Raw genomic sequence first — 12,297 nt, 5'->3', positions numbered from 1 at the left:
TATGCGTGACATGGCTGGCGCTAATAAAGTCCTGTAACTTTTCCAACCTCCTACTGTAGTTTTCTCTTAAATACACAGCTTGTTGGTGCGAGGCTTTGAGAGCTGTGTTGAATACGTCAGCACTGAGGCTTGCCTAGTTACTAGATCCCAGTGGAACCAGTGCCAGGTTACGTAGCACTTGTTTTCCTTACCTTTAAAGAGCATAAACCTCAGTGGAGACACTTGACAAAATTGGGGGATTATTTCTTTTAATCTTGTAGTTGTTTTTCAGTATGCCCTGCCTTTGGCATCCTGCATAGTTCAGGTGCAGAACTGTGACTGTTTGTCAGGGACTTACTCATGATAGCATGAGTGTTAGCATGACTGCTTGTGACCAGAGGTAGCGGCAAGTTCTGTATTTCATTATGAGAAGTGCACATGTCAGTTGGTGCCAGGTCACTGAAATGCTTCTTTATCAGGCAAATAAAAAGATTCTGATAAAGAGCAACTGCCCTAGTCTCGTTTTACACACAGGGAAGCATAAAGAGGCTGTGATTTTTGTGAGTCCACTGAGCTGAAGGTAGTATGCAGGAGCTGAGTCTTTCAAACCTCTAGAAGCTCTATCAGTTAATGCCTTTTGCAGAGGCAAGGAAGGAAGGTGCAAGCTTACTCTGCTTAAATTGTTATAGCAGCACGTTGTTCTGCGCTTAAACAAATTGCCCATTTCAGTGTTAGCCTCAAAACAGCTAACTAAATCTTGTAAATCAGCAGTCGAAACCATGGGAATAATTATGGGAACCTTAGCTTTGAATGATGATTGGAGTTTTATGAGAGAGCACTTGGTTGTAGAGCGCCCTTGGGGATGCAGGGAATTCCAAGTAACCTTTAGAGTGGTAAGCTTACCTTCAAGTCTTACTGGGAAAGTTAATGAAATGAGCTTACATCTCAGTGCTCAGGCCTGAAATGCAGGAAAAAAAGAAGGGTAACAGCTTGGCAATTGCAGTCTGGACTCCTCATTTAACAGCATGAGTGGTGGGTAGCCCAAGTTAGTCAGATTAGCTTTAAAATGATTCTGTAAAAACGTCCCTGTCTTGAAATGTTCCTTCTTTGCTCACGGCATACACGGCCAGGCAAATGCACTCCGCGTACACCAGGTACTTGCAGTTGTGAGAGGGGTCCTTCCTTCAGCACTGGAAGGAAGGGGTTTCAGACCCTTCCTGTGTTACAGTGTGCTGTACAGATACAAAGTCTCTTTTGTACTTGTCTGTTTTCTCTTCCATAATCTCCACTGAAGCCATCAATTAAGCGAACACTTTCTCTTGCTGTTGCGAACAGCACCTGAAAACCAAGCAGAGCTCTGTTTTACCTTCTGCATTATCTCCATATAAAGGTCTGCTGCAGTAACTTTGTTTCCACAGTTATGTTTTTGTAGTGGAAAGTATCTGGCATAACATTCAGCTTTTAGTTTCTGCTCAAGAGGAAAAAACTTTTGACCGGCAATCTAAATGTGTTTTGGTTGGGCAGAGGGTTTAAGAGGGAACTGAAACCACAAATGGTGTTGTTCACTGACTCACTGTGTTGTCCGTACCTGCACTGTGCGCTTAGCCAAGTGACACAAAAGGATTGATGATTCCTGCCCAAATGTGACTTAATGTCAGTGAGCGGTGTTACCTCTTGCAGTCTTGACTGGACACGAGACTTTAATAGATTCTGGTTGCTGCTTTTCTTGCAGTTGGCTCCTGCAAGACCCAGAGATGCAACTGAGGACAACGTACAAGGGCTTCACCGAAGCTGTGGATGCCTATTTTGATCGTCTAATGCCTATTGTAGTCCCTCTTCAGGCAAGTACAATCCATTACCCTCTCTGACCACAAGTGGGGATTATCTACACAGATGAATGCTGGGCTGTAACAGCAGCATGTTGAAGCAACAGCAAGTCTTCCAGCTTCACTTTAGGAATCGCTGTTAGCTGTAGTTGCCAGTGTCAGCACTGCAGTTTGAGCCATTTGATTATGTTCTGTAGACTTTGGGAGGAGGTGAGGGTGGGGCTGACTCCATCTGAGACTCGTGCATCCTTCCTGCAAGCCAGCACCACCGTGATTTTGGTCCTTCTTGTTAGAAACCACGGTGAACCTCTCCTTTTCTTTTCCAACAGTACAAGAAAGGAGGCCCCATCATTGCAGTGCAAGTGGAGAATGAGTATGGTTCCTATGCCAAAGACCCGAACTACATGGCCTATGTTAAAATGGTAATGTTGGCTCGTTTACTTATTTCTGTGATGAATCTCACTCATAGACCACCTTCCTTATAGCACTTTCTTCTGAATAACTTTTGAGCATGACTTCAGGAAGCCTTGAAAGCATCAGTGCGTAATCCAGATGGATTTCCCCCGGTATTTCTTTTGGTAGAGGACAAGACCCTGTGTGCACCTCTCCCTGCTGACAAACCTGAGTGCTCATGGCTTCCAGAGAAGAGGGCAGTAGGGAAATGGAGTATCCGTAATACATAGCTGGCCTTGAAGAAGCTGTCTCCTGCTGGTCCTGTTCTGCTTCTCTTGGGCATTAAAGAAGGCTTTCTCCATTCTTGTGTAATCCGAGGCTCAGTGTCGGGCAGGTTCATTTGCCTAATGCCTCCCTTATTCTTGTCAATCGGAGACTGATGATTCCCTGCCTCCAGGCTGTGTGATCAAGTGCTGGCCAGTACCCAAAGAGGCGAGGTTCTCCAGGCGAATCTAACACGGGCCTGACTGACCTGTTTGTTTTTTCCCGGTACAATAGCAAGGCAGACAGTTAACAAGATCTGCAGTATGTCTCACAAGGCTTGTTCTCTTTTAAATTTCTTTTAATTGAATGCCTAAAGTGTTACAGCACCTAAGAGAGGTTACCCATCCAGCAGTGTATGGGTATGTACTATGAACTCTGTGTTCCCTGCTCCTCTGCTACAGCATTATCAGATACTTCTGAAACTTTTAGGGTACTCAGGCGTTACCCCAAGCACCCTGAGGGTAGTTCTGGATCAGGTCATCATGCTCAAAATGTATAGAGGCTCTTTAACTGAAAAAATCACATGGCAAAAGTCCTAATCTGCTTAGAGTGGTGCTTCTTTCTGCACTAACTCCATCTTGTGGAGCCTTTTAATACTGCTTAGAAAGTTAAATATGGAGTACACATACAAACAAGTTAGAGTTAATTGCCAGCCTGAGCTGATACTGTCAAAATTGTCTATTTTATCAACATAGTTTCCCTCCTGATGTCCTAGACTCAGTGATAAGCATGTAAGTAAATGGCTTTCAGGGCCCTAGATGAATGGGGCATAGAGACTGCTGTGTCTGAACAGTGTGCCAACCTGATTCTTGCTTTTCTGTATCTCAGTGATGAAAGAGCTTACAATGCTTCACAGACTTGTCGGAACAGATAACGTTTCCTTGCCAGGGCTGTGGGTGTAATTCTGCAGTGTTGTTTTGTTAGATTCTGGTATTGTGGGCAACGTACATCTGAGGAATTCTATTGTGGTTAAAGAAAATGTGGGAAAGCTGGATTTGCAGGGAGTTGGAACAGGGTCTGTTGAGGTTTGGGCCCTGAGCTGTGGATGTGGCAAGCTGGTTACTTCACATCTGCACCTAGCATGTATTACCACGTTGTGATCTTCCTGGAATTAGTATAACCCATTTAAAATGAGCAAACAAAAACCCAACAAAACCAACTCACACAAAATCTGAAAGCCCCGTCTTTATCTTGCTCTCTTGGGTGCAGTGTCTTCACCTTCCAGAATGTTTAGGCCATCAAAGGGTGTGCTGCCACCTCGTCCATACAGTGTGATCTGGGATTAGCTGAGCACACACCTGTGTCTGCCTCAGACGCTGCTGCTATTCCTGGTTTCTCTGCTGCACCCTGAAATCCTGCAGTGCATTTCAATGCGTTTCAGCTCTCTGCCATTTCTCTAGTTTGCACTTGATGAATAAAAAAAAAAAAAAAAAAGGAAGGCAATAAACTTAGCGCTAAATGCAGTGCTCCAAGAGTCATCTTAATAAAACTCATTAGAAATTCCAGTGTCTTCAGTAGCTGATTTTTATCAGGTAATAGTAGCTGTTCAGGTATTCATTTAGTGATGACACGTTGATAAACTAGCCAGGTTGTCTTAACTCGGAATTAGGTTTGTCTTTTCTAATGCAGATTGTGCATAACGCTCAAGTCTGCGCTGTCCGCACAGCGTGTATGGGCATGTGCAACGCGCAAAGCTTAGTTAAACATACAGCAGACATTGACTAGTTGGTGCATGTGACACGGGTGACTCCTGTATCTTTATCACCATTTTACAGTTAGTAATTGAGTATCAAGAGTTTGAAGGCTTGTTTTCAAAGCTCCTTGAAGCTGATGGAGTCATTTTCGATGGAGGTACAATGGGAAGAGGGGTTAATTTGCAACTAGGAGTTCCTAACCCCTCTTTCATACATCAACCGCTGTTCTGTAAAAGGACAAGCGTAAGGGAACACTCCTCATCAGAAGAACCTTGGGTGCGCATGCGTTGTAAAAAGGCTCAGAGTGCTGTTGCAGATAGTCCTGTGATATCGAAGAACCCATAAATTCGTTCAGGCAGTATTATTCAAGAGCAAAGATACCTGAGCTGTCCTGTGATGGATACATGCACTAGCAAACCAACATTTTTCTCCTATCCTATCTCTTCTGTTGTTAGACTGTAAGGAATGGTGAGCTGGTTTTTTTCTACCACCTAAAGCTTTATTTTCGTGGAATGCAGTGAAATTATTAAACCAATCTCAGAAGATAAAATCCTGATGTGTCAGTGAGAAGCTGATCCAGCTTTTAAAAACAAAACAGGGTTTTTCAGTTGTTTTTGAGCTGGAAAAAGTAGGCAGGGAAACTTCAGGAGGAACAAGAGGTGTCACAGGAATAATATTTCTTACTGGACTATTACTGAGTTCAAGTTCCTGTCTTGCTTTCCCTAGAGAAGGTGATAATGTACTTTAATGCTTTAATATCCTGACAAATACAAAACTCAGGCTGTTAACACAAAGGTTTTCCCTCTTTTTAATTTAGGCTCTGTTAAGCAGGGGGATTGTGGAACTGCTGATGACCTCAGACAACAAGAACGGGCTATCCTTTGGCTTAGTGGAAGGAGGTATGTGCTTGTAGGAGAACCAGGTAAGGCCATGTTCTTTGTTGGGGCAGCAGCTGAAATCACGGAATCACAGAATGTTAGGGATTGGAACGGACCTTGAAAGATCATCCGGTCCAATCCCCCAGCCTCTGAAAGGAGAAATGCAGCCTCTGAAGGAGAGCAGATCTGCTGAGCTGCGCCCCTAACTGCGTGTCCTTTTTGTGGTAGGAGCTCCAGCCATAGAGGAGGGACCCCTTCAGCTGCGTGGTACGCACACCAAACAAAACCAGCCCCTTCTCAGAAAGACTCACGAGTACTGTTTTCATTATAGGGTGTAACAGTGATTGCAGGATTGCTCCACAGGGAGGCAGCCTCTCTGCTTTCAAGGATTTCAGATACGTGCAGACTAAATGTCTTATACGGGGCATCAGTTACTTCCCAGTGAGGTTAGTCAAAAGATGGCAGTGCCTAGCATTTCTTTGTGTTGTTTCCACCAGATTAAAGGGCTGCTTTTGAAAATCCTACTGCTTATTGCTTCACTTGAATCTATGTTAAATAAGTATCTCAGGAATTTCTACTGCTAATAATTTAGTCCTAAAATACCTGCCCTGCAGTTGAGAAGAAAGAAGAGTCCATCAAAGCCTAGCTTCTGAACTCTAACTTTCTGGAAGCCTAGCAGTAGTTTGTGAGGGCCTTGCGTTCTCGGTGAGTGTGCCCTGTGGAGTACAGCCTTAGGGGAGGGTATCAGATGTACACAATGCAAAAGGATTTCCATTTCCTCTGTCCCTTAAGAAGTGTAAATCCATTAAGTGTATAAAACACTGCTTAGCACCTTTCCTGCTTTTCACTGTGGGAAAAAATGGAGGTACAGATGTTTTAGCCTCACTGTGCTCTAAATCAGACTCCTTGGGGCATAGCATGATGCTGGCTTTCAGATTTCCAAATGCAGCTTAGCTGGGATTTACTTGGCTCCTTGACCTGTGGTCTCTCTGGTGTTCCTGCCAATTGCCTGCCTGAGCAGCCATTGTTTCCCTGAATTAAGTGTTTGCAAGGTACAGTCCTTAGTGCTCCTGTTGTCACTCAATCATAAATACCATAAAGTTTCTAATCTCAGGCATGGAGATGATTAAAAGGAAAGTTTTTCTTTCCTCCTTGTTTTCCTCTTATTTTTATATGAAAGTATGAGAGGGACAAATTCAATAGCTCTGAAATCCACGGGCCTTCACCAGAAGTACGGCGACCCTCTTAATTTTATATTTCTGGAGCAGAGCAGTTTCCAGCCTTGACCACATCGTGTCACCCTCATCCTGCCAGCGAGCCGACGTTCAGAAGGGCTGGTGTGGAAATACCCCGCGAGCCCTCACCATCCTCTGTGGGAATGTTTACTGCCTCAGAGCTCGTTCGTGCTTGGAGTTGGCTTTTCCAGTGTGTTGCATGCTGAGAGCTCTTTGATACCAATTTGCCTCTTAGATGTCATAACAATCTGCTCATTAGAGTCAACATGTCAAGTAATCAGATGCATGGGATAAGTAGGGCTCGGAGTGGTACAGCAGCAAGGTGGTTATGAAAATGTAAAGGGGGAGAGAACAGAATCCAATGTAGGAATGCTTAAAATAGGGAGGAGATTCCTTATAGAAGCTGAAAAATGTTGTGGTTCTGTGAGTTTTTTCTGTTCCTCAGTGGTGTACCAATTCCTTTTCAAGAAGCATTTGCAGATTGTTGCTAATGTCAGGAGCAGTCAGTTTGACGCTCTGCAGAGAAAACTGTGTTGTACAAGGACCTGAGTGTATGAAGCTGTTGCCTAGCACTTAATCAGTGGTTGTAGCGGTGTTTCAGGGACTGAGAAGGAAAGCTTTGGTGGTTGTGGTCCCTTTCATGCTCACAGGTACAGTGGGACATCCCATGCTGTGCGGAAAAATTCTCGGTCTGGGTAGCTGCGCAGCTCCTACAGTCCTCCTCCCTTCGTGGCACAGGCAGTGACAAGAATCCCGAGCTGGGCGGCTCTAAGCTGGCCTGGAACAGCCCTCCTGGGAGCTTATGGGTGACAAAATAAAAACTCTGAATTCCCTCCAGACCATAGCTGCTGCACCATGACAGAAAGCAATGCGTAGTTGGAAATTACCTACTGTGGGAAGGATGGATAAGGGTTTGAGGACATGTTCTCCACACCTTTACATCCTTTTCAATCGTGTGCTGGTAATCTGTGTGCAGAGCAGAATTAGGCGTGTTTGCCTTCAAGATCGCAAGCTAATGCCTTCCATCGATGCTAAATCCACATTTTGTTTTGCTTTCCCACTGTGTTTGCCTGTGCTAAATTCTTCAGCTCAGCACACTATGTAGATGAGCCTATTAAAATCAAGGTATAAATAGTGAGAAGCTTTTGCTTCTGTAAGTATTCTGTTTGAAGTGCTCCGTCTGACACAACTGGGGCTGGGTTCGATACCAGCTCTCTTGTAAGGAGTCAGTGTTTAAAACAGGATCACATTGCTCCTGCAATTTCAAAGTTTCTTGGGAGAAACATCATCAGAGTGACTGAGGGCTAGAAAAGCAGGAAGATGAGTCTAACGTCTCTTAGGGGCTGGGACGCGGGTACCATTACTGCCTTGCAATGCATCAGCTGCTGCAGACCGGGCTTCCCACGCTGGTGCTTGAAGCTCGTGCACTGACTTTCACTATACATGCAGCACACACCAGCTAGATGCTGGTTCCCCCGTGCTGCGCAGGGCAGAAGCACAGGTAAGTCTTCCAATTACAACTTCTGTCTGGTTCGCTTGTGCTGCGGTTCCTCTCGCCCACCCCCAAGGCATGACAAGCTGGAAGATATTGCCTAGGTAGAGATTCCTGCAGCTAAAGCCTGGGAGATCAGTGCGGCATCCAGATACGGCTTTCTAATAATAAGTTTGCCTTCATGTGGTGCCTTTTATCTGAGGATCTCCAAGTGCTTTACAGCCTCTAATTAAAGCTTGTGGCAGCCGGTGAGGTGCTCTGATGCTTTCTCTTTCTAGTATCTCTGAATGTCAGAGCTAAAAATGTGCCCTGCAAATATTCCGCTGTGTGCTGTGGTCCACTTAGGTTCTGCATACTGAGTGAAGGCTTTGAAGGGAAATCTCCGAGGAGGTGGTATTGGGGGTTCAGATACGCTCCTGTTCCCCCTGGGCTTCTGTTGAGCTGGTGCCTGGAGGGGTGCTCCCCTAGGTGAAAACACTTTGTATGTGTCTAATTTAATAACGGTTTTTCTTTTCTTGATAGCACTGGCCACTGTTAACTTTCAGAAACTGGAACCTGGTGTACTGAAATACCTGGACACGGTACAGGTAAGATGCAAACAAATGTTGTTCACCTAGATTTTCCAGGACAGCGTTGCGAATGGTATTTGGGAACTGCTGTTCTTGTTCAGCTTCTCCTGGGCCATTTCCACTTTTATGATGGTTTTGAAGCCAATCCTAGAGTCTACCATTTGGGCAACAGGAAGTTTCAAAGGCCTGTGCATTTAGCTTTATCTCAACAGAAAATTGGTGCTCCACAATTGGAATTTTTGCTACTCTTTGAGTGAAGGCAGTAAACCCCTTATCACTCAGGCTTTATAAGGACTGGGTCTGCAAAAGGTTCCTACAGAACGAATTAGAACACTTTGGAGGGGCATTAGTCCAGGTACTGTGCTAGAGCATGGCACAACCGCACCAACTGCTGTAAAAGAACAGGACACTGACATCTGGTGATAGATGTGCTTTGTCACAAAGCCACGAGCTACACGAAACTAAATTATTCCTCTTCCCTTGGTTGAATTTGTAGGTCTGCTTGTGTATGTCCTCTTTAATGCCTAACAGATTTGAGTGGCTGGTAATTCTTTTCTGAATATTCAGTGATTGATTAAGTAATTAAAATGAACATGTTTTGGCAGGAGAAGGCACTCTCCAGAAGGCTTTCTGGCAAACATATTTTCTGTAGCGATGGTCCAATGTGTACCAGTGGGGAGGACAAAGGAGAATACAAAGCACGAAGCTGGTGGAGCTGTCTGGATCACTGAGCAGGCGTCCTGTTTGAAGGCCCTGATCTGACTTGCCTACCAGGGGTTCTGTGATTCTGTTACGTATGCAAGCTACCGATCCCCAAGAAAAAGCCACAACTGTCAAACAGGCAGCACGAAGTTCAGCTGTTTGGCTTTCTAGGTTCTAATTCCCACCTTCATTGCTACCTCCGCTTTGAAGCACTGATACCCGGTGCATCCGACTTTGCAGTTGTCAGTCCTCTCTCTAGGTCAGTGGTCTCTCTCCCACGCTCTGGTACCCTGATGCTGTGGAGGCCCCCAAGAGGAGGCATCTGGACTGACTGTACTCTTCATATGCTGGGGGCTGACCTACTGCAGTTCTTTCAGGGTATGCTGTGAGGGTTATTTCAGTCGTCTTTAATGCCTCAAACTCAGTGTAGGTACACAGAGTGGTATTAATGGCATGCTGCGTGGAAGAGAGTATTGGCTCCCCCAAGCATTTTGTCCTATTTCTGCTAGGACCTGCAGCAGAGCTGATCAGAGGAACACTTGGATTTCAGATACGCTTCCCCAGTAACTTCACAGCAGCACCTTCCACACAGTGCAGTCCCAGGCTCTTCCTGCCTGCTGAGCAGCCCAGCCTACCTGGCATTAACAGCGCTCACTGCAGAAAAACATTCAAATTTCGTGTGTCACTTGAGCACCTCTAAGTCCCCGTGCTGTCAGAGATGTGAATCGGCATGAAAGGGATAGGGAATTGCCTAATGAACATCTGATGCAGAAAGTACTTTGGGTGATGCTGGAGTAGTGAGGCAGGAACAAGTTTTGCTTTCTAGTGAGTGGTTCTCTCTCTCTCCTTGCATCCTTTGTCGTCTTCCCTATTGCTCTGCTTGCTCCAAGTGTCAGCCTGGAAAGTTGTGAACAACTGACATGTGCTCCTGGCCACGATCGATTCTTTTCTGATCTCTTCCCTTGGCTTTTGCCTAGACTGTGAAATGAAATCTGCTGTTGGCGTGCTGAAAGCTGAATCCTGCCACTAACTTTCTTTTTGTACAGGCAAAAGAGGCTCTGTTGCATGTGCTTTTGCTTTCTTTAGGTCTTATAAAACTCCCCAACCCCTTCAAATGAACAGAAGGGGCCTTCCCCACAAACTGAATATACAAATACAACATGGCCCAGTAAAAAAAGCAGCTCCTCCTTTGCCACGCTTACTAATGACAAGATAGGAAGCCTGTCGTTTATATCTGTAAGGATTATGAAGCTGTCACCTCCTGTTATGGTCTCTTATTCCAGAGGACAGTAAAACTTCTTTGACTTGTTTACTAGGGATGGATTGATTAAACATATTACCAAGAGCTGCTCTGAACCTGGAACAATTAGATGATTACAGGCACCTGCAGTTGTTTTCTCCTAATGAAACATGAGTTTCTTTAATGCCACTTATCTTGGCCATTTCATGTGACACCAGATAAAGCCCCTACCAAATAAATGCCAAAATTGCCTTGACTAGAAATAAATACCAGGAGCAGAGAGCGCCAGCCAGGCCGAGCACATGCTGTTCTGTCCAGTGTGATGGGGCCACGTGGAATTCTAGAGGAGCGAAGGTAGCTGGCAAGCAGTGAAAAAATAGGAAGCAATAGCTCTGTGTGCAGAGCCTTTTTAATGAATACCTAATTCCTGTAAAGGCTAATTCTTTCCTGCCAGCACCATATGCAGCATTAAAAAGGCATTAAGCCGCTAAGGTCTGCTGTTCCTACCTTGGCAGGCATGGGCTGCAGTGCACCTGCAAACTCTCAGCTGGCGGTGGCGTAGCTGATAAGTAGACATTTATAAATGTCTTTTTCTCGCAGAAGCTAAACAGTGACTGTTGGTTTGTCTTTTTGCTACAACTCTACCAAATGATAGCCAGAACTGTTTGGTAGCACCTGATTGTGTGCAGCAGTGGTTGTTTCATGCCTAGAAGAGTATTCTTCTGCTTTTCCTGCCTTTTTTGGACATTATTGGCCCACGTTGTCTTGTTCCTCATTTGTTCAGAGCTCTTTAGCTGCTTTTTTTTCTTCCAAATTGAGAAGAAACCATTCTTGTAAACCATGTCCTTAAACTTCATTTGAACAATGCTTCCCTGGAAAACAGGGATGAGTGCAAGGCTCCCTATGTCCATTTTAACTCCTTGTTTTTGTTTTGGTGCAGAGAGATCAGCCAAAGATGGTAATGGAGTATTGGACTGGCTGGTTTGATAACTGGGGAGGCCCTCACTATGTCTTCGATGCAGACGGTGAGCACCATACAGTACTGTAGAGGGAGGAATTAGTGCTCTGCAAGCACTTATGGAAAAACGACTCACAACTTTTTCGAATAATCCCTCCATCTTGTAACCTTTGCTTTGTGCGAGTCTTTGTAAATGAAGAATCTCTCAGTGAATGGGTCACATTGCTGTGCCTTGGATTTTCTTTAGAAGTGTTCGTTAACAGCAGATTTTTTTTTCAATTTATGTTTTCAAAACCATTTTTCTTTTTATTTCTTGAAGAAAGACACTATGGGCTTGTGCAGAAAACCAAACATCTTAAGATGTTAGTGTCAATGTGTCCCAAGGCTTCATGCTATTCTATGTTGACTTCAGAAATGCAACCCAGTGCTTTAAATCATCCCTTCCACCTCCTGAGCTCATGTAAACTCTGTGAAGACTTTATTCCCACTTTGTAAGAAGGAGAAGTTTTCTGAAGCCCCCATCATAATGACATTACTTGCCTAGTAAATAAATGCTTCTTATAAGGAGAGAATTATTTTACCTTTTGCGGGAATATGGCAAACGTACGCCTCCCGCAACTATGGCAGCTTCTGAAAAGTATCAATTTTTATTCGAGTATAGAAGCTCATTAGGAAGTAAAACTACTGCTAAAAAAATAACCCCACGACCTCCAGGACATCTAACGTACAGTGAAAACAGACCTATGTAAGACTGTGTTAATGACTGGTGCATCTTCCTGCTGCTGTCTTTGGAATTGGATCATTGCTGTGTTGAATTTAGGAGTACAATTGAGTAATTCTTATAGCTCTTCTGCTTAAAAGCAAAACTCCTGCTCATGTACATGAGTTTTACTCTTTGACACCTCTACAAGAAGTATATTTGCATTTATTAATCTGTCCCAGTATGTCAGTGGACATGCTGCCCTTAATGAGGGCAAGACATGAATCACAATACAAATCACTGTAAT

The 12,297-nt window shown here is 44.5% G+C and overlaps 1 protein-coding gene across 1 annotated transcript in view; it reads left to right on the top strand.

Moving 5' to 3' along the window:
- LOC308182626 (beta-galactosidase-1-like protein 2) overlaps positions 1 to 12,297 on the top strand; it is a 28,003-nt gene that overhangs the window by 6,466 nt on the left and 9,240 nt on the right. Inside the window, exons 6-10 of the mRNA XM_080567575.1 lie at positions 1,712 to 1,820; positions 2,135 to 2,227; positions 5,034 to 5,115; positions 8,344 to 8,408; positions 11,273 to 11,378. Coding sequence (XP_080423701.1) covers positions 1,712 to 1,820; positions 2,135 to 2,227; positions 5,034 to 5,115; positions 8,344 to 8,408; positions 11,273 to 11,378 — 455 coding nt within the window. The remainder of the gene's footprint in view (positions 1 to 1,711; positions 1,821 to 2,134; positions 2,228 to 5,033; positions 5,116 to 8,343; positions 8,409 to 11,272; positions 11,379 to 12,297) is intronic.

The sequence above is a fragment of the Anser brachyrhynchus genome (genome assembly GCF_964034855.1).
Source record: "Anser brachyrhynchus genome assembly, chromosome: 25".
In the NCBI taxonomy this organism is placed as follows: Eukaryota; Metazoa; Chordata; class Aves; order Anseriformes; family Anatidae; genus Anser; species Anser brachyrhynchus.
This window is presented reverse-complemented; position numbering and strand designations above follow the sequence as displayed.